Source organism: Sparus aurata, chromosome 14, assembly GCF_900880675.1.
Source record: "Sparus aurata chromosome 14, fSpaAur1.1, whole genome shotgun sequence".
NCBI lineage: Eukaryota > Metazoa > Chordata > Actinopteri > Spariformes > Sparidae > Sparus > Sparus aurata.
Window position 1 is genome coordinate 5,925,478 of NC_044200.1, and position 18,322 is coordinate 5,943,799.

At 42.7% G+C, this 18,322-nt stretch overlaps 1 protein-coding gene across 1 annotated transcript in view; it reads left to right on the forward strand.

Annotated features, from left to right (window-relative positions):
- Positions 1-623: 623 nt before the first annotated feature.
- The window catches only part of zdhhc17 (zDHHC palmitoyltransferase 17), a 30,718-nt gene continuing 13,019 nt past the window's right edge, over positions 624-18,322 (forward strand). The window contains exons 1-9 of the mRNA XM_030440225.1: positions 624-727; positions 9,014-9,117; positions 10,400-10,522; positions 12,664-12,741; positions 14,117-14,261; positions 14,636-14,700; positions 15,533-15,695; positions 15,838-15,963; positions 17,409-17,551. Coding sequence (XP_030296085.1) covers positions 665-727; positions 9,014-9,117; positions 10,400-10,522; positions 12,664-12,741; positions 14,117-14,261; positions 14,636-14,700; positions 15,533-15,695; positions 15,838-15,963; positions 17,409-17,551 — 1,010 coding nt within the window. The 5' untranslated portion in view covers positions 624-664. The remainder of the gene's footprint in view (positions 728-9,013; positions 9,118-10,399; positions 10,523-12,663; positions 12,742-14,116; positions 14,262-14,635; positions 14,701-15,532; positions 15,696-15,837; positions 15,964-17,408; positions 17,552-18,322) is intronic.

An 18,322-nucleotide genomic window follows, 5' to 3' on the forward strand; every position in this document is an offset into this window, starting at 1 on the left:
CCACTCTTGCCTTGGCTGCAGTTTTCAACACAGCCTGTCTCCTGCAAGTACCCTCAGCACAATGTGCAGACTGCATGCGTATCAGCCCCCTGGTGATGATCGGTGCAGCGGCTCCATTTGCCCTGTGGGAAATCCAGGCGTGGTGGAGGCTAGTGTTGTTTTTAATTTTGATTTAATGACAAGATCCTGTTAGTGACACATAACCTCACTCAAAACCTGCTTAGGCTTACGGAAAGTGGAATAAAAACACATTTGCTTGCTTCCTGTATTATGAAAAACAGACCCTCGAGTTTAAAGCCCCGTGTCCCGCGGTGGACACCTCACGTGGGTTTTGGGGTTGTGATACGAGGCTTATGAAAGTCTGGGGATTATATTTTTTCTATACTGTGTAATAGCCCACAGCATGCTACCTCTTACATAAACCCTCAGTGTTAGCAGGAATCATAATGCCCTGTAAATGTATTTATTATTATGTCTTTTGCTGTGCATTAGTTCCCCCCCGGCCACTTGCTATAACAGGATAATGTGACCTTCTGTGTCATCTGGCCTGTCCTTCATCTGTGTGTTTTGACAGCTCCTCTCCTCCTCCTCCTCCTCCTCTTTTTGTTTCCCCCCTCACACAGCCTCTCGTTTCCCACAATGCTCAGCGGACATCACCACCAAGATGGCCGACGCTATGGAGGAATATGAGAAAGAAGCTGGCTGCGTCCCTATTCTCCATCCCGAGGTATGGTCCTTGGGCTTCACGCCTTCGCGCACCCACATGAACGCACATTAAACCCGTAACACCCGCCCGGGCGTGGCTGGCCGCGTGGTTGTGCCGTGCTTTTTGGGGGAACTCCGATGCCCCCTGCAACACCACCGGTGGGGGGTGGCAGGTAGCTAACGATGCTAAGGGTGCTAACGCTAGCCCCCTCCTCCTGCTGCATAGCAAGCAAACGCTGGGCAGATGTTCGCGTTAATGTTACCGTTAAGCTAGGTGGTGCCTTCCGTGGTGGCGACGCCGCGCAGCTAGTAAACAAGACCGTAAGCTGTGTGTTTGGGGCGGCCATGGAAAAAGTAACGTTGATGCTTAATCCTTACAGTCATACGACGTTAGCTCTGTAGCTAAACTGGCAGTGCTGGCTGGTGTAGCTGCGATGGTGTAAATTGGGGTCAAGTGTACATAAGTATATTGAGCTGTGGTGTCCACTCAGCGACCACAACAAGTTAACGTTGATATCAACGTCTGTGGACAATATCCACGTTATTCTTGAGGACGATATTCGCGTGTTAGTACGTAATGTTGCAGTCACCCCTCAGCTAGCTAACCTGCAGCACATCCACTTTGTTGGGGTTGTCAGCAAGGCTATCTGTCTCTCTTTTTGTTATGTTGTTTAGCGTTTTTCGTGTCTGTCATCTCGTATCGTTGACAATATTTTTTTTGTGCGTGGTTTTTAAACGATTCTGAGCCAAGACAAATACATGTGTTGTTACTGAGTTGTGCAATAAAGAACAATGACCAGAGTATATTGCTTCAGAAATGACGTATGAAGTAAACGACAGTAACGTGAGCTGTAGCACACAGGCTAGCTAACCAGGCAGGACTGTATTTGTTTCCTTCGCTCCACACTGACTCGGTTGTATGTGTGTTTTGGTTTTCGTTATCAGTTGTTATTATTTTTGCTTGGAAGGTAATCTAATCACGAGGACGATCTCTGTCTGATATGCAGTAGTTTTCCTTGGTGACAGTCATCTTGCTCTTTTTCTCAGCAGTCCTGTTGTCTTTACTGCTTTTTCAGTGAGCAAGTAAAAGTAGGCTAATTTACCTCCAGTAAGCTAATCCTGGCAATGTGCAATTCAAATGATTCATGTCCTTAATGTCCAGCCAGTCCCCACGATGCTGGGAGATGAGTTACTGTACATAGTGTAAAATAGGTGGAAAAGGTGATTTATAATCTGGTTTTGGCTGTGTTATGCTAAACGTGTCTTGGGAATCTTGTTCCCACTCTGGCTGCTGATCCAAAATGTTCAATTTAAGCACTGAATGTAATAGTCCTGTTCACATTTAATGCCAAATGTGATCCTTAAGTGGTAATATTTCTACATGTGGAGCAAGTCAAATTGCCACAAGTAGATTTGCTCCCATGGCAGTGTTTTATCTCGGTTCAAACGTGGTGTAGTAATGACAGAACGTGATTGAATGAACCTGAATGGCGGCCTTTTTAAATAGGGCTGCATTTTTCTCGATTAATCGTTTAATGTTTTGGTCCTAAAAATGTGAGAAAATCGCAGAGAGGAAAAAAATACAAAAGAGATAGCTGTAATGTCATCCTTTTTATTCAGCAAATCTGTTAGACTGTAGACCAAACCTGCTTGGTTCCTGTTTGAGTGACATGTTTTTTACTGTTACCATAGAAGCTGCAGTGAAACTAAATACCACTTTTTCAGCCGAAACAGTTGGGCTATACCCACACACAGTAAGTTGACCTGAATGGGTCCACATATGTCATCAAATGTTCCTCCCAGCCAAGGTTGAATGCAGGTTGGAGTGAACCAATTTGTCTATTAAGACAGACATCTGATTTAATGTTTTTACTGACATACAGCTGTCTTTTCATCTACAACCTCACTTAAAATGGGAGACAAAGAGACACCAGGAAGTGTGGAAATAGGAGTGATGGTGTTGAGAGAGAGAGAGAGAGAGAGAGAGAGAGATGAAACACAAATGCATTTGGTGCCTCAAGTAAATGATGTATTTTCCTGTGTATTTGTGGTTTGGCAGTTGAGCCTATGGAACCACAGTTGAAGACTGACAGCAGTAACGCGGTGGATGTCACAATCAGTCATGAGGCGCCTTTGTTTATCTGTATTGCAGATAAGCAGCTTCCTCTCTGTGGCCCGAGAACATTCAGGTGTAGACTGCTAATCACCTTGCTGTTCATTCTTCCTGACTGTCGTTAATTCTTTCCTCTGTGAGACTTGGGGGGAAAAATCAGATTTACCACAGAGGAGGATGCTCCTGATTAATGGAAATGTAATTACCTTCCCTCTTTTGCTCCCTTGAGACAATGAATTCCCTCCTTAGTTTGTTTGTCTGGATGTCACTGCTTGGAACCTGAATGTGAAGTCTGAGACACCATAGAACAACTTTTTAGCTTCAGGTGAGGTAAGACAGGGAAGGTGGGAAGAGAGAGAGGGGACAGCATGCAGCAAAGGACCACAGTGGTAAGGACACAACCTTAGTATCTGAAGCATGATCACTGCCGGGTGAGCCTCTGGGGCATCCCGACCTCAGACCAACGTAGGCTACATCCACACCAGTACATTTTTGTTTTATAACCCCCGTAACTTGTGCTATGGTTATGCCTAGTGTCCACACTGCTCCAGCATTTTGTTACAGCCCTAAAAACCATAAACACTGCTGACTTTGATTTAGTTTGGTGTTGCAGACCTTATTGTCCATGCAAGCAGCTCTTGTGCAGTTAAAGTCTGCATTCTATAATGCTGCTACTGCCTACATGTGCAGGGGAAGGCCGATATTCCAATGATTTGCAACAATCACTTTTCCAGCTGAGTTATCACCCCTACAGGGTGCGCCTGATTTGGGTGAGGCCAGTAAGAGCCGCTGCCTGGTGGGATCATTTTACCAATGAAGTGGTGGTTCGAGAGGAATGGTGAGAATACTTTTGAATGCCCACATTGGCCCAACGATCAACCTAGGCCTGGGCGGTATATGTATGTTATAGTGTTATATGAGACGAAATACTGTCTTAGACTTCGGTTAATGTTATATCGGGATTTGACGGTTAGTGTTGTCTTTACCTGGTTTTTAAGGCTGCATTACAGTAAAATGATGTCATTTTCTGAACTTAACAGTATCTTCTGTATATGTTATGATATTATGGAGTGTTTGAGGACTTGGAGTTCTTTGTGTACAGTGCTAAAACGCTCACCAGGAAGGAGACTGCTGTTTTAGTGGAGTAGTCTTGTCAGGCAGGATTCTGTTTTCCAGTGTAGATTTAGTTGTGAACTTTTGTACAGAAAAAACACAGGAAGAAAAAGGTGGCATACCATTGTTAGCTCAAGTTTAACCCACACAGGCACCGGTGGCACAGATTGAAGAGGTAAAGATTCAGCCAAAAGCCTGACATGGTGAGGTTAGAGAGTCTAACTGTCCGCCAGAGCCTCCAGCTTCTTTTAATCATCGCACAGGAGCATTCACAATATGACCTTTTGGCTGTATATCTGCCTGTTTATATTGAAGGAATATGTCTGGCGGTAGTAGCTTTATCATAAATGTAGTTTATTTTCCTGTATGCCACTTTGCCTTTACAGACTTGGCACAAAGTTGCTCCTCTTTTCAGCAGGGTGCTGCTTGGAATCTGGGTCATTTTAAGAGCAGAGTCAGACTGAATGTATGAGGCACCTGAATTAGAGCATTGGATGTTTGGTTGCACACTCAGAAGGGCTACACACCTTTTTCACTTTTAACCAGCGCAACATGTCGAGCGTAAACATTTTCTCTCTCCGGGAATGTAAGGGATTAATGCGCCCCGCTCCCAGTCTCATTTGAAAATGCAAATGAGCATTCTTCCATAAAAAGACACATGGAGGTGGGGGGTATACTCAGCCACTTGATGTGATACTCCACTTGTAGCACAGAGTGGAACCACTAATTCTGTTTATTTGGAATGTTCCCATTATTTCCATCATAAAAAAGTATTTCCCCTCTGCTTCCCCCTGATCCAGGCATGTAAACCGTGCCGTGGATATTGAATTAGTCCCTCGAAATGGCTCTCATTTCAGATCATATTGGATTGTGAGCTATGGCTACAGCCAGCAAGAGGGAAAATACAATTTTTCCACAACAGTTAAATCTAGTCCCAGCAAAGTAGTCATTGCAGATTCAGTGAAAGGGTAATTATTATTTTTGCTGGATTTTTCCCAATTGAAATCTAAATGTTGATCTCAAACTGAGAATTCTTAACTTTTTATTGTTGCTGTAGCCAGTACTACTCCTACTACAACTTGTGGCGATTCTGCTGTAAATAGAACAACTAACAATTATTTCCATTATCAATCTGATGATTAGTTTCTCCATTAATCGATGAATCATTTGGTCCCAAAAATGTCAGAAAAGCGTGGAAAGTGCTTCTCACAATTTCCCAGAGCCCAAAGTGACATCTTCAAATTGCTTCTTTTGTCCAAAACCCCCCCCAAACACTTCATGTGTTATCAAAGAAAATCAGTATAGTTATACAGTATTAGTATATTTAAGAAGCTGACATTATGTACATGTTGAATGATCGAAAAAAGATGAATCAATAATCACAACAGTTGGCAACTCATTTTCATTCGATTGAAAAGCAATTAACTGACTGATATTTGCAGCTATAGCTGTAAACCAGTTTACTTGCATTTTCACAAATGGTGCTGTCTAACATTTTTAGCTCAAGGCACGTGACCTCCAGCACCCCAAGGAGAGGTTGCCATATGTCCCACTGACCAGCTCCATTGACAAAAGCCAAGCCTGCTGCTTCTCTGAGCAGATGAGATTCCCAACCTAAAATCAATGATTGGTGTGAAATTGATAATATGCCTAATTAAGAGTATCATTGCCTCTGCCTGCCTAGTTGCTGTCTGCATGACCAGTATGCGGGTATGTAATTAGTGGGCGAAAAAATGCAGACTGCAATTATCACTACCGTTACAAATGCCACCATCAGCCATTTGGATGACAGGAGGAGACGAGGACCGGGAGTGAGGGTGTTGTGACTGGTAAGGGGTCAAAGGTTATCTCCACGATGGGTTGAGAAGGAGAAAGTGATTTAACAGCTGGTGTCTGATGTTTTAGCGCGAGGCCCTCTTCCCCTTGTCCCTCCACTGACAGGAAAGCAGTTACCCTGGCGATGAATTGCGAGCACTTTCTCTCAATTGAATATCCAGATGAGGGAAGAGTCTTGAGTTCCTCACTTGTCCTGGGCCTCTGTTTGTTAGCCTGTTGTAGGAAACACAGTCATAAAAAGCATCTTTCACCTGGCACCCCTCGTTTCTCTGGCAGCTAAGCTTGTCTGAATAGCACACGGGGCAGTTGAAACAGATCGTATGGATTCATAAATGACCAGATCTTGGCAGAGAAAAGCGCAAAAGCCTCCTGGCAGCTTTAACACTTTGAAAATACAGGAGTAAGAAGATGAGATGGTCACCTTCATACCCCCTCTGTCACATCCTCCTCAGTCTGATTTAGTCCTTAAAATAAAATCCCTCTTCTGCTGGCCTTAGCTACTGTTTTTCTTATTTGTTACTTGTGTTATCATCACAGCCATATAAGTATTTTTTCCTTTACAATCGCTGACTTGTTAGGTATAGGATCCTGGACCTAAAGCTTATTCTGCTGTGAATAACTGGTATTTAACGCGACATGCTGGCGCCCATGTAGTGTGCAGTAGTTGTCATTTACAGATGGTTTATGAGGTCTGAAGTTATCACATGACATGGCTGTATGTGTATCCAGGTGTGCTTAACATTTTGGTTATGTTTTTAAAGTGGCTGTGTCTGCTTAAATCCACAAGGAAACCACATGCCATTGGTGTGTTTTTCTTCTGTAATTTCATGTACTTCCTTTTCTATCAAAAACTTGATGTTTAGACAGCATATAAGTCAGGCAGGAAATATTAAGACGATACAGTGAGGGTTTTGTGAATGTATTTTTAGTTCAAGTTTTGACATGCAGAGCTATAGTTATTCGGGGTCGGCACTATGGCTGAAATCTTCTGTCACAGTATATGTAATTTAATATCACAGTAACGTAATGATACAGTAATTGTTCTGCAAAAGTGAGCCATTATAGAAGTCACTCATATTAGAGGCACACTACTGCAACCGACTGTTGCTGTCACGACATGCGAGTCCTGACTACCTCTGTTAGTCAACATGGATGTTATCCATGCGGGTCTTCAAACGTTCGAGAAAAATCTGTTTTTCCAAAAGTTTTATGAAGAGGGGAATGCATTCATCACATTTGTTTACACCTTAAGGAGACACATGTATTTTAGTGAGCAACACTGAATGTAAACATAACCTTTGTATGTTTACAAGAGGACTCCACAGGGCACCTTCAAGTCTGCTACCGTTGGTTGTTTTCACAGGTTATAATGACAATTGCTGCTGGCAGATTTACTCAACTGTAGCTAAAATTATTATGAGTTCTGTGAGTCAGCAACGAATGCAGAAGAGTGTTTCGGCTGTTGTTGTCTGGCTGCTGATGTCCGGTAAACATGATCTGTACATTCACGATGTTTGGTCCGTGGTGAATCGATCTGCTCTTCGTAAAAGTAACTATTTATTGTGTACTTTACATAGATGTTCAAGGTGTCAGACTTGACTCCTAGATCCATGGCATGTTGTGTAATTAGCATAACCAGCCAGTTGTGCAAATGTTATCAATAAATATAAGACGATTTAATCAAATTGTGACAGAAAATTACACTTGACCATGAGTCAGCATGCGCTATACCAGGGAGCCTGAATCTGAAGCAGTTAAATGGAATGTATCTAATAATGTTAAATTCACACCTGAGTTTAATTGCATATTCACCATTTAAATAGGCAGTCACAATATTTGTTTCCTAGGGAGTCAAGTGTCAGACAAATTCTGTCTGTATTAGTTTATCTCATGCGCCCTCTCCATCTTGTTTCTCCACCATCATTCTCCATGGTGGCAGGAATGCTGCCTCAGCACATCCTTCCGGCTCTGTAGGGAAGCCCCTTGCTAAAGTCAAGAGGCAAGATGGTGTAGCTCTAGGTCTCTGTGGTCCTCTCGCCTCAAGCTACCCAGCAGCTCCACACAAGCCTGACGTGTCCTCTGCCACCTAGAGGCTGCCTCATTATTCCTCAGTGTTATTTGCAGCAGCTACACCACAGAGGTTTGAATGTCTACTTGATAGTGAACTTAACATTAAGCTATTTAAAGTGATGATGTTGTTAAAATACCACCGTTTTTGATTGTAAATGTGAGTTCAGACACCACAGCTTGACTCTGTTTTGATTCCAAAGATATTTCCTCATTTTAAGATGGTTTTAGCAAATAAACCTAAAATCAGTTATTCTGTGACTGTATATTAGAGGTGATTCAACTCAGTTTAACATTAGCTATAGCTCTCATTCTCTGGCTAAAGCCAGTGTGGGTGCTCTGCGCTTACAAGACACAGCCCTTGTTTCCGGGTGATGGAGGGTAATTGTGGTTTCCTTGGTTTCTATGGAGGCTAATTGAATGCGAGTAGCACAATCGCCAAATCTGTGTGACAGATTAGATCTTCAGCAGCAACTCGACAAGCCTGTGTCTGCCCTGCTGCCTTTATTTCCTCTTTTAACGCCGAGATCAGTTATTGAAATGAATGCTAAGTCTGTCTGGATTCTACCGTCACTAGGGGGTTCTCGCTTGTTGTTCAGTCATGCCCCCCCCTTTGAGGATCGTACATGTTATGTTGCTCTGTGAATACATTTTGCATACTGAAATCCTGATTGCTTGATGATCATCATGTTCCTCTTCCTGTAGACATTCTGACGTGTCACAGCAGAAAAACCACAGGTGGAACCACTAACGGAAAAGATAACTCGGTTCCAGAAATCATTGTAGTGCAGTTCGGCAATAAATAATGTTATTAGACCTGTGTTTGACAAGTCAGAGGTCTAATCTAGCGGATGTTACCCTTTGTTGCCTGAATTAACCTCTTCTCAGGACTTTGTGCTTCCTCCCTGTCCCGTTAGCTTTGTTGCACCTGTCAGTGGGACGTTTTACACCATTACCATTGTTATTAGTCTTTGGTGATGTCATGTTATAGTTCTACCCAACCTCAACAATACTAGAGGTCTAGTCATTCAGCTTCATTGCAAACACCTGTGTGTGCATTTTGTTTTGTTATGATATGATGGCGATCATCTAATAAAGCAGCACGACCTTTCATATCCTTAACTTATCTTTATCTGTGTCTCTGTCTCTTCTGTCTGTGTCCGCCGTCTTTCTTTTCAGGAAATCAAACCCCAGAGTCATTACAACCATGGCTACAGTGAGACTGTTAGCCGTAAAAACCACGTGGATGACTACAGCACCTGGGATATCGTCAAAGCCACACAGTGAGTGGACAATACATGCGTTGTCGTCGTCTTGTGTGGTCAGCTTTTGGTGTGACCCCGAGAAATAATGAGTTTGTTTTTGTTTTTGTGTAATTCACACAGTGTAGTCTCAGGAAGGATGGAATTAAGGCTGTCACTTTTTCTTCAAAATTAGAGGTTTTTGTTTAAATGTTTGAAAAATTACATTTTCAAACTGTGAAGATTGTGGCAAAAGCACAGACAGTACGACAGACAAAGAAAGCAGTTTGCCTTGTGGTCTAGCTTAATTTTCTGTTGACCTCTACTGATCATTAAACTGAGCTAATGGATAAATACAACACTTCTGATAATTATGTCGGATGATCACGACACCAAGGCATCTCAGGAGCAGTGCGTGGGAATATTTGGGGTTCTACACTGTGGACGGCAAAATTACCAACAAAAATAAGACCGTTTTAATGACTGTATAAAATATGGACAGATCTTCTGGGTCTGAAAAATGAAGGCAATGAAGAAGTGCCTCAATCTTGCATTTTCTCTATTGGCCAGCCGGAATGAACTCCTCTGGCTGTAAAAAGGATCCTGATTGTATGAAAGCTGATGAGAAAATGAGCCTAATTCTCACTTGATTTATGACCACACACAGTCACTGTTCACTCTCAGCCTCAGCGTTATGCTGTACATAATGAAGTCAAGCGAATTGCATTTGAACTTGACTTTTTGAAAAAGTGACAGCCCTATTTAAGCTTGTTTACTACTTACGATCTGGTCCAGTGGGAGTGTCTGTCATCACTGGAGGGCAGCGTGTTTACTCACTTATGAGTTTGTGTGCTCAAGATACCACAAATTTCAAATCCTGAATAAACTCCACCATATTTACAGCTGTGGTTTTCTGACTCAGCACATGCCACAGATGTAATTCACATGCTCAGAAAAGTTTGAGAGATTGTGTGGGGTGGGGGGAGAAATGTGGCAATGTCTTTGTGATAAGACAACAGAAGCTTTGTCTGGGATGTTTTTTTGTTTTTTTTTTACATTTGACAGCAACAGATTTATTTTGTTTTGATTTGAGGTTCAAAATATCCGCTTAAAGACAGCCAGCGCCAAGCTCTGCCACAGTGTGGGTGTCTTGTTTGGGTCTGCGTATCTGTATCTGTTTGAAGTTGTCAGTTTTTTTGTACGTGTATTTTGTCAGTTTGTCTAGGTTTTATGTATTTAACCTTGTGTTTATCTGTGCTTGCCGGTGTCTTTGTGTGTGAGGAGACTTTAATCCCTCTCCTGTCTCTCTCTCTCTCTCTCTCAGGTACGGCATCTTCGAGCGCTGCAGGGAGTTGGTGGAGGCGGGCTTCGATGTTCGGCAGCCAGACAAAGAAAACGTAACACTCCTCCACTGGGCCGCCATAAACAACAGGATAGACTTGGTCAAGTGAGTCCAGACATGTTTTGCGTTAGGTTGGCGGTGGCAGTAGCAGAAGGTGAGAGTGAACCAGGTACAGGCTGGAAATATTGCGGTAGTACTAGTGAGTCTCGAGGTGTGACTTAGAAACATGAAGCAGCAGGTCACAGGAGAAAGAACTGTGCGCAGGCAGGCTACCAGAAGTAAAGGTTAAGATGTATAATACTAGACAAAAGTAAGTCCACTCACTGCTTTCTCCACTTTTTGCATCAAAAGAAACGAAGCACAAGTGTCTTCACTTTTTGCGCAGCTTTTCTGCTCTACCTTGTTGCTATCTATTAATCCGCGAGCTCTCTAACCCCCATCAGAAGAAAAGAGTTTCCCTGACTATAGACACACATTTCGATGACCCAGCACTCAGTGTCAAAGAACCTGCCTTTGTTGCAGATACATTGATGTATGGAAGACAACGTAAATGTTCCCCTCCTGTGTAAATACTGCTGGCAGTGTGTGACCCTCTCCAGCACCTCTTGTACTTTTCTCTCAACTACTGCTTTAAGTTGGTAAGAGTTGCAGGAGTCAAGAGACTGCATTTAGCTCTTCAGTCATATGCAGTCCTGTAGTCCTGCCTCTTATGTTACGACAGCAACATAGCACAGAACTTCCAATTTTAACTGTGCATTCAATTTGAGGGCACATCCCAAGTACCCTAAATTGCATCCACGATTCTCTCCCTTCCCTCTTTTACCATTGTCTTTGGCCCTCCTACTGAGGATGAGTGGCAAGACGCAAGGGGAAACCATATGGAGCGAGAAAACGAAGAAATGTCTTTTAAGCGTGATGAGATGTCCTGTCCTCTGAAGCGTCAGGAACACGCACCATTTCATTCAGATTTGCCAGATGTAGGGGTGCACATCATGGGGTTCAGCTAGAAGTCTTCCGTGATAGCTGCTCCCGTATATCCTCGCAGTTGGCCCCTCAGAGAACTCTCCTCACTCTTCAGAGCAGAAATAAGAGTCTGGTTCAATTAAAGAGTGAGGAAATATCAAATAAGTGTCTTGGGATGTACCCATGGTATCACTTGTAATAACTAAACCACAACTGGAATAATGGGAAAGAAAAATGTCAAAACATAGACTTTTTCATATGATATACAGATGGACAACATCAGTTTCGTTCTCTGCAGTGTGGTGTCGAGGTAGTGTGTTCTCAGAGTTGCCATAAGGTGAGAGTTGCTTTAAAGTTCACCTCTGAAATCACTAACGATCCCACTATCACTCTGACAGCAACCTCCGACTATCTCACCCAGCAGAGAAACCTCTGGCTCCCATAGCGATGCTGGTTTAATAATAAGATAATAAACTGGACATGGAGACGTAGTGCGAAGGCCAGCAACAATAACTTCTTTAGTTTTAATCACTGTCAACTCTCTCTGGGGATCACAGTGTTCTGATATCTAAAGGCTTAATAGTCACTGGCTGTTGGCCCAACTCTAAGTTACAGTGTTATCAATTAACTACCTGTGGTGTGGGGGGTGGATGTCCATATATGCTGTGCAGTTAGGAGGTGAGGTCATCATACTGCACAGCTGACCCCATGTATCAAGACTGCAGCCAAGGATGATTGCCATTATTATTTTTTATTTGATCAGTAGTTTTTGTTGTTTTCTTTAGAACAGGAGAAGGACATCAAATAGCCTAAATCATATAGCTATATGAAGACTGAGAAGAGGATACACAGTTTTATTTAGTTAGACAGTAGACGATGCTGAGACAAGCTGGCCAAAAGAGATTTAACAATACCAACATGATTGTCATTGTTAATTCAGCTGTAATTTTCCTCAAATACTCCATTAATAAAGTGTGAAAAATAGTGAAAAATGCTCAACACACTGGGCTCGAAATGATTACAAATTTGTGGAAATTGCTCCACTAGTTCTTGGCACCGCATGCTGTGTGCAGTGTGTGTGTGTGTGGGTGCCAACTGTTGGCATGAATAACGTACTACTTCTACTACTTCCTTCTTTTATCCAAACGCCAGCCAACAAGCTATCCATTGTCATTTATACCGGTTATACAGCCTCCATCTAGATTAGATTAACCAGAAATAGGTCAGATTTATGGGTGGATACTGTATAAAGTTTCACGTGGTGATTTTCTTTGTGTGTGCAGGTACTACATATCAAAGGGAGCCATAGTTGACCAGCTGGGAGGAGACCTCAACTCCACGCCTCTGCACTGGGCCACCAGGTAACGCACAGTGACCACAGATAACATGCCTGCCATTCACTGGATATATTTAATCAATAAAGTTCAAATAAAGTTCTTTCTTTGAATTACTGTGCTATGTTATCTTCTACGTCTTCTGATTGCCAGAAAAATCTAAGAATTATTTTTTTATTATACTTTTTAGAGATTCATTTATCGGTCATGGCTAACTCAGTCGTGCCAGAATCCAGGGCCTCCATGCCCGAGGAGAACAGCCCAGCTTCCTCGCCGTCTGGTTCTAAATCGCTCCTACAAACAGACACTTATCAGCTTATTCCCATTCACCATCACCTTCTCCGTTTTTTCTCCTGGCCGTATTCACTTGTCATCAACACTGATGATGGTTTACGACGAGATCCTCCGTCTCAACTTTATTGTTTGAAGGTTATTTCCTTCTTCCTCATTTGTAATGATTCATTCATGTTGCAACTGCTCAGAAGGGACAGCTCACATGATATCCACCCCCCCCACCTCTCCCAAACGGACCAGGGGGGGCATTACACGCGCTTGTCCTGAATTATTGATATGTTTGACAGCGGGCATCCACACCATTGCCCGTACACAGACACTCTGGAGTCTTGTGTCACCCTCCGCCTCCGCCATCCAACCTACAACCATCCAATGACCTTTAAAAGCCCCCCCTGCCTCTCTGTCTGTATGACTTCGGCTATTCAAACACATGCTTGAGCTCAGTGCTGTCTGCTCAGGTTTACACACAGCAAGTAATTGTCACATTTCAGCGTGGTGAAAGCAATACTGCATAGATCTAACTTAGGTAGTTGAATATGACTGAAACAATCTGTTTTATGGCTTCAAATCTTATCTGTCCTGTCGGGGAAAGTTTACATTGCACATATGTCTTAAAATCTCGATATACTGTACGCAATAAAAGCATGTAACAAATCAATTGCTGCACCGCAGAGACAAGCATCAAATGATAAGAGCAGACAGAGAGTCAGTCGCTAAATATTTAACCAGCATATGAGGCTTCATCATTTCCCGTGGAAATATAGCCATTTAATAGCAGTGGAAGTTAATGAGATGCTGATCTTTAGACTGTTGAGTTTAGCCTCGTCACCCACTCAGCATTTAAGTGGGTGTTTTTAGTGAGAAGGGCTTTGGCTCTCTTCACCCCGAACTTCTAAAAGACTGGAGCTACATGTTCCTGCTAGTGCACACTGTTCTGCATCATAACATGATCATTAAAATTCAAAAGGAACGGAGCATAATTCCCCTCAATTTAAGATGTCTTATTCAGTTTTTGAAGCTGTGTAGTGAGGAATTAGATGTCCAAATAAGATGTCGCTGGGAATGTCTCTCGAATATCTCTTTTAAATTGGTGTTTATCTTCTCCCAGACAAGGCCATCTATCCATGGTGGTGCAGCTCATGAAATACGGTGCAGACCCCTCTTTGATTGACGGCGAGGGGTGCAGCTGCGTTCATCTGGCCGCCCAGTTCGGCCACACCTCCATCGTGGCCTACCTTATCGCCAAAGGACAGGTGGGAAATGCCAACACTGCAGCATATTTGTCCGAGAGAAACCTTCATCTTACAGTGCATAAACAGTCAACAAATGTGGCCCTCTGACAGGAGATCTTTCATATGATTGCTGGTGTATACTGGGATGTTTTAGAAGACGGTGCTAATTGTTAAAATAGGAACCAGACAACCTCCATTGTTTTTTTTCATCTCTTTTTTCTGTTGGTGTTGGTGCGATTTGTGTTTTTTGTCAGCCACTGGGGGACAAGTCTGGGTTATAAAAGCATTTTGTACCAGCGGCCTCCATCAGGGGGAGCCCTGCTGCTTCCCTTCTCCTCCTCTGACTTCTCCTTCAGCTCCTTCACTTTACTCATTGCATCTTTCCTCCCCGTCAGGATGTGGACATGATGGATCAGAACGGCATGACTCCTCTGATGTGGGCGGCTTATAGGACACACAGGTGTGTATGTTTATCATTTGCGTGATGGAACACAGTATGCTCATGCCACTACAGCTTCATGATGAACACTGAATATGTTTAAACCTCACATGAAGAAAGTGATGCCTGGACAAAATATGAAATACTGACCATTACTTAATGTGCAGAAGCGCACTAAACCGAAAGTACAAGCTGGAACAGGTTTGTGCTGACTGAAGCCACACACACAACCTCCTCATGTATACATGAGTGGTCATTCATCAGACAGACTGCCAACACAGGGAAACAAGTCCCAGTAAAGCTGCTCAGCTTCATTAGAATATCCCCTGATAAGCAATTTTGCTGATATATCATTTCTATTCATAATGTAGTCAATTAACTTATTGGTCCATGAGGAGTATTATATCATCAGCCACAAAAACTAGAGGTGTTGCTAAATGATGAAAAGGGTTATGATTATGAAGAAGTACACGATAACTTAAAACACCATGAGGCCATTTAACATTTTTCAAGTTAAGAAAAATTTGCAGTTTTACATGATTTGGGACCAATATTATTACCAAGTATTTAATTATGTCTACAAAAAGTGGAAAAGCATATAAGAAATGAACAACACTCAAGAAGCTTAATGATAAAACTTGCTAAAGAGGTCTACCAAGGACTAACTACAGCCTTTAAGTCTGGGTAAAGTCATTTAATTGGCTTTCATGCTCGACACATTGATTTAACATTTCCGTTCGGCTTAGGTGGTGCCCCAAACTGCTAGGGTGCTGCATGTAAGCCTTATAATGGTGGGATAAACCCTGATGTCACAGTGTCTCCTGTTGACTGATATTATTCCTCTGTATGACAGTGTGGATCCCACCCGGCTGCTACTGACCTTCAACGTTTCCGTCAACCTGGGCGACAAATATCACAAGAACACAGCGCTGCACTGGGCCGTGCTGGCCGGCAACACCACCGTCATCAGCCTGCTGCTGGACGCCAACGCTAACGTCGATGCACAGAACATCAAGGTAATGCCCTCCCCGTGATCTCATCCGCTGCCTTCTTCTATAGTCAAACTCATGTAAATGAATGAGACTTTTAATTTAGAATGATGGACATGGAGCAGAGTTTTTTGTGATGGTAGATGTGTATGTTGGTTTTTTTTTTTAGGGCGAAACACCGCTAGATCTTGCCAAGCAAAGGAAGAACGTTTGGATGATCAATCACTTACAGGAAGCGCGACAGGCCAAAGGCTACGACAGCCCGTCCTACCTGAAGAGACTGAAGATGGACAAGGTACGAACACACACACACACACATGCTCCGATACATGAAAAGAGAACAGCAGGCAGTCAGAGAGTGGAAAACTCATCAGGAAAACTGGCAAATTAGAATCATTTAAGTGAGATCACATATATCAATCTGATATTGGCTGTTAAGACACACACGTCTGTGGCTCCGCGTGTGTCTGTGACTCAGTTCACACAGACATGCTCAGACCAGCCCCACCAGTCTGAACTTTTGCACTGCTGCAGGTGTCACACCATGTCTGTGGCTGTGGTTACCTTTCAGTGTACAGCTGTCAGTTTGTCAGCTGTTTGCTACTTTTACAAGTCAGACAGGAAGGAGACGGCTCTTAAAAGAGGGGTTATGGTTAATAATACTACTTCCTGGAAATAGAGGTCCAGTGTGACCACAGTGGTTTCTAATTCTAATAATGTATCCTGATGATGAGTACTGATGTTTTAGCCACGGAAAACATCTGGTCGCTCATTTCCCACCCGGGTAGGAAATTGTAAATTGTTTCTGTGCGTTTCACAGAATGTTAAGGCCAGGCATGCGTGAAATTGTAAGTGCTGTTGCTATTTAAAACTCTGTTTTTACTCTGCTTTAATGTGTTGTTGTCTTTCCTCTTGTCTGCTGGGACATCATTAGTTAATTAAGGTAAAATTTATAACTGGACAGTTGTCATACAAATAGACTACTTAATGATGTGTCCCTGTGGTTATACATCTGACCAATAGATTGTAGACTATTATTTAACTCATGTTCAGGACTCGGCTTTAGTCCAGATCCCTAGTGTTAGTTCCAGTGTTATAGCTTCACAGGCGCTGTAGAATTGTGGCATTCAATCTACCTTTCCACTTGATGTTTTCATAGTTTAGACAGCCAGATGTGTAATAATACAAGATGTTATAAAAAGGACAAACGAAAAATGTAATTTCACTCGAGTTCACAGTTAGAGTCACAGACACTACCGTCTTTATACAAAGGACTTTTTACTTCTTCAACAAAAGTAAATGTATCCCATGTCTTTTGCGTCTTTAGCTGCTCATAACTTTTCTGATAGTCCAAACAAACAGCTGTCTGCACTCTAGCTCCAAATGAAAAACTGCTGGAAATGTGTACTGTTTATGACCACCCAGTAGGTAGATCATTCATCACCCTGACAGAGATGAATTCTAGATCACATTGTTACTTTAACAGCATATTTTAAAACCCTTTATAGCTTCTAAAAATGATCAGAGAGACTCCTTCCTTCTTGCAAAAATCTAACTTGTATTTTCCATTTTTGCCTTTTCTGTCTTGTTTCATCTCTTGTCTAACTTCTACCTGTCGCTCACCACTTCTCTTACCTGTCTTCTCCCTCCTCCCAAATGTCCTACTTTCTCGTTTTTCCCTCTATCTCCCCTGATTTGCCATCTGTATCCATCTGTCTCCTTCCCCTGTCCCTGCCACAGGAGTTCAGGCAGAAGGTGATGCTGGGAACACCCTTCGTGGTCATCTGGCTGGTTGGTTTCATCGCTGACCTGGATATTGACTCCTGGCTGATTAAGGGCCTCATGTACGCTGGCATGTGGATCGCCGTGCAGTTCCTCTCCAAGTACGTTTCAACACAGATAACACGCATATACACATACACGTACATGCAGTCTTCTTTCCTGGTGTTGATTCACTATGTATTGCTTTAGTGAGAGATACAGTATTATCAACCATGATGTGTTTTTAGTCAACTTTGGGAGTTTAACATTTTCTTGCTATGAGATGATGATGTTAAATCTGTATTTCTGCGTCATTAAGCTTGAAAGTCAGATTTAGATGACAATGAAAAACACAGTAAATACATTTTAAACACACACAATCTCTGGGGCACCAACACATTAACGCTACATGCACATAATCTTGCATGCAAACCCAAACCCACACACACATATATAATTTGCAGCATTCCACGCCGTGCAGTGGCAGTGACAAGTACACACACACATACACACATTGCACCCCCTGCTTAAACTCCATTACAACTGCCATCTGGTCCTGCTGGGATAGTTTGTTGTGGTCTTCGCTACTGTCAGCACGACGACTGCAATAACACACATTACCCAGTGTGCTAGCTACATATTTACTGACATTCTTGGAATACTAAGCTGGTAAAAACAAATAATTGTGACTGTGAGTGCTGGTACAGCTACAGTGTGACGTCAGGTTATGGTTAGGTTTATTGTTCTCACATCGGGCACTCACATTATGTGCATTTTGTCCATATGGGCTACAGTAAACAGGTACCACACCTGCGGGAAGAATGCCTTGTATGTATTGAACACATACTTTATGAGCTGAGCAGCGGCTGTATAAGGAATGATGAAAATTCTAA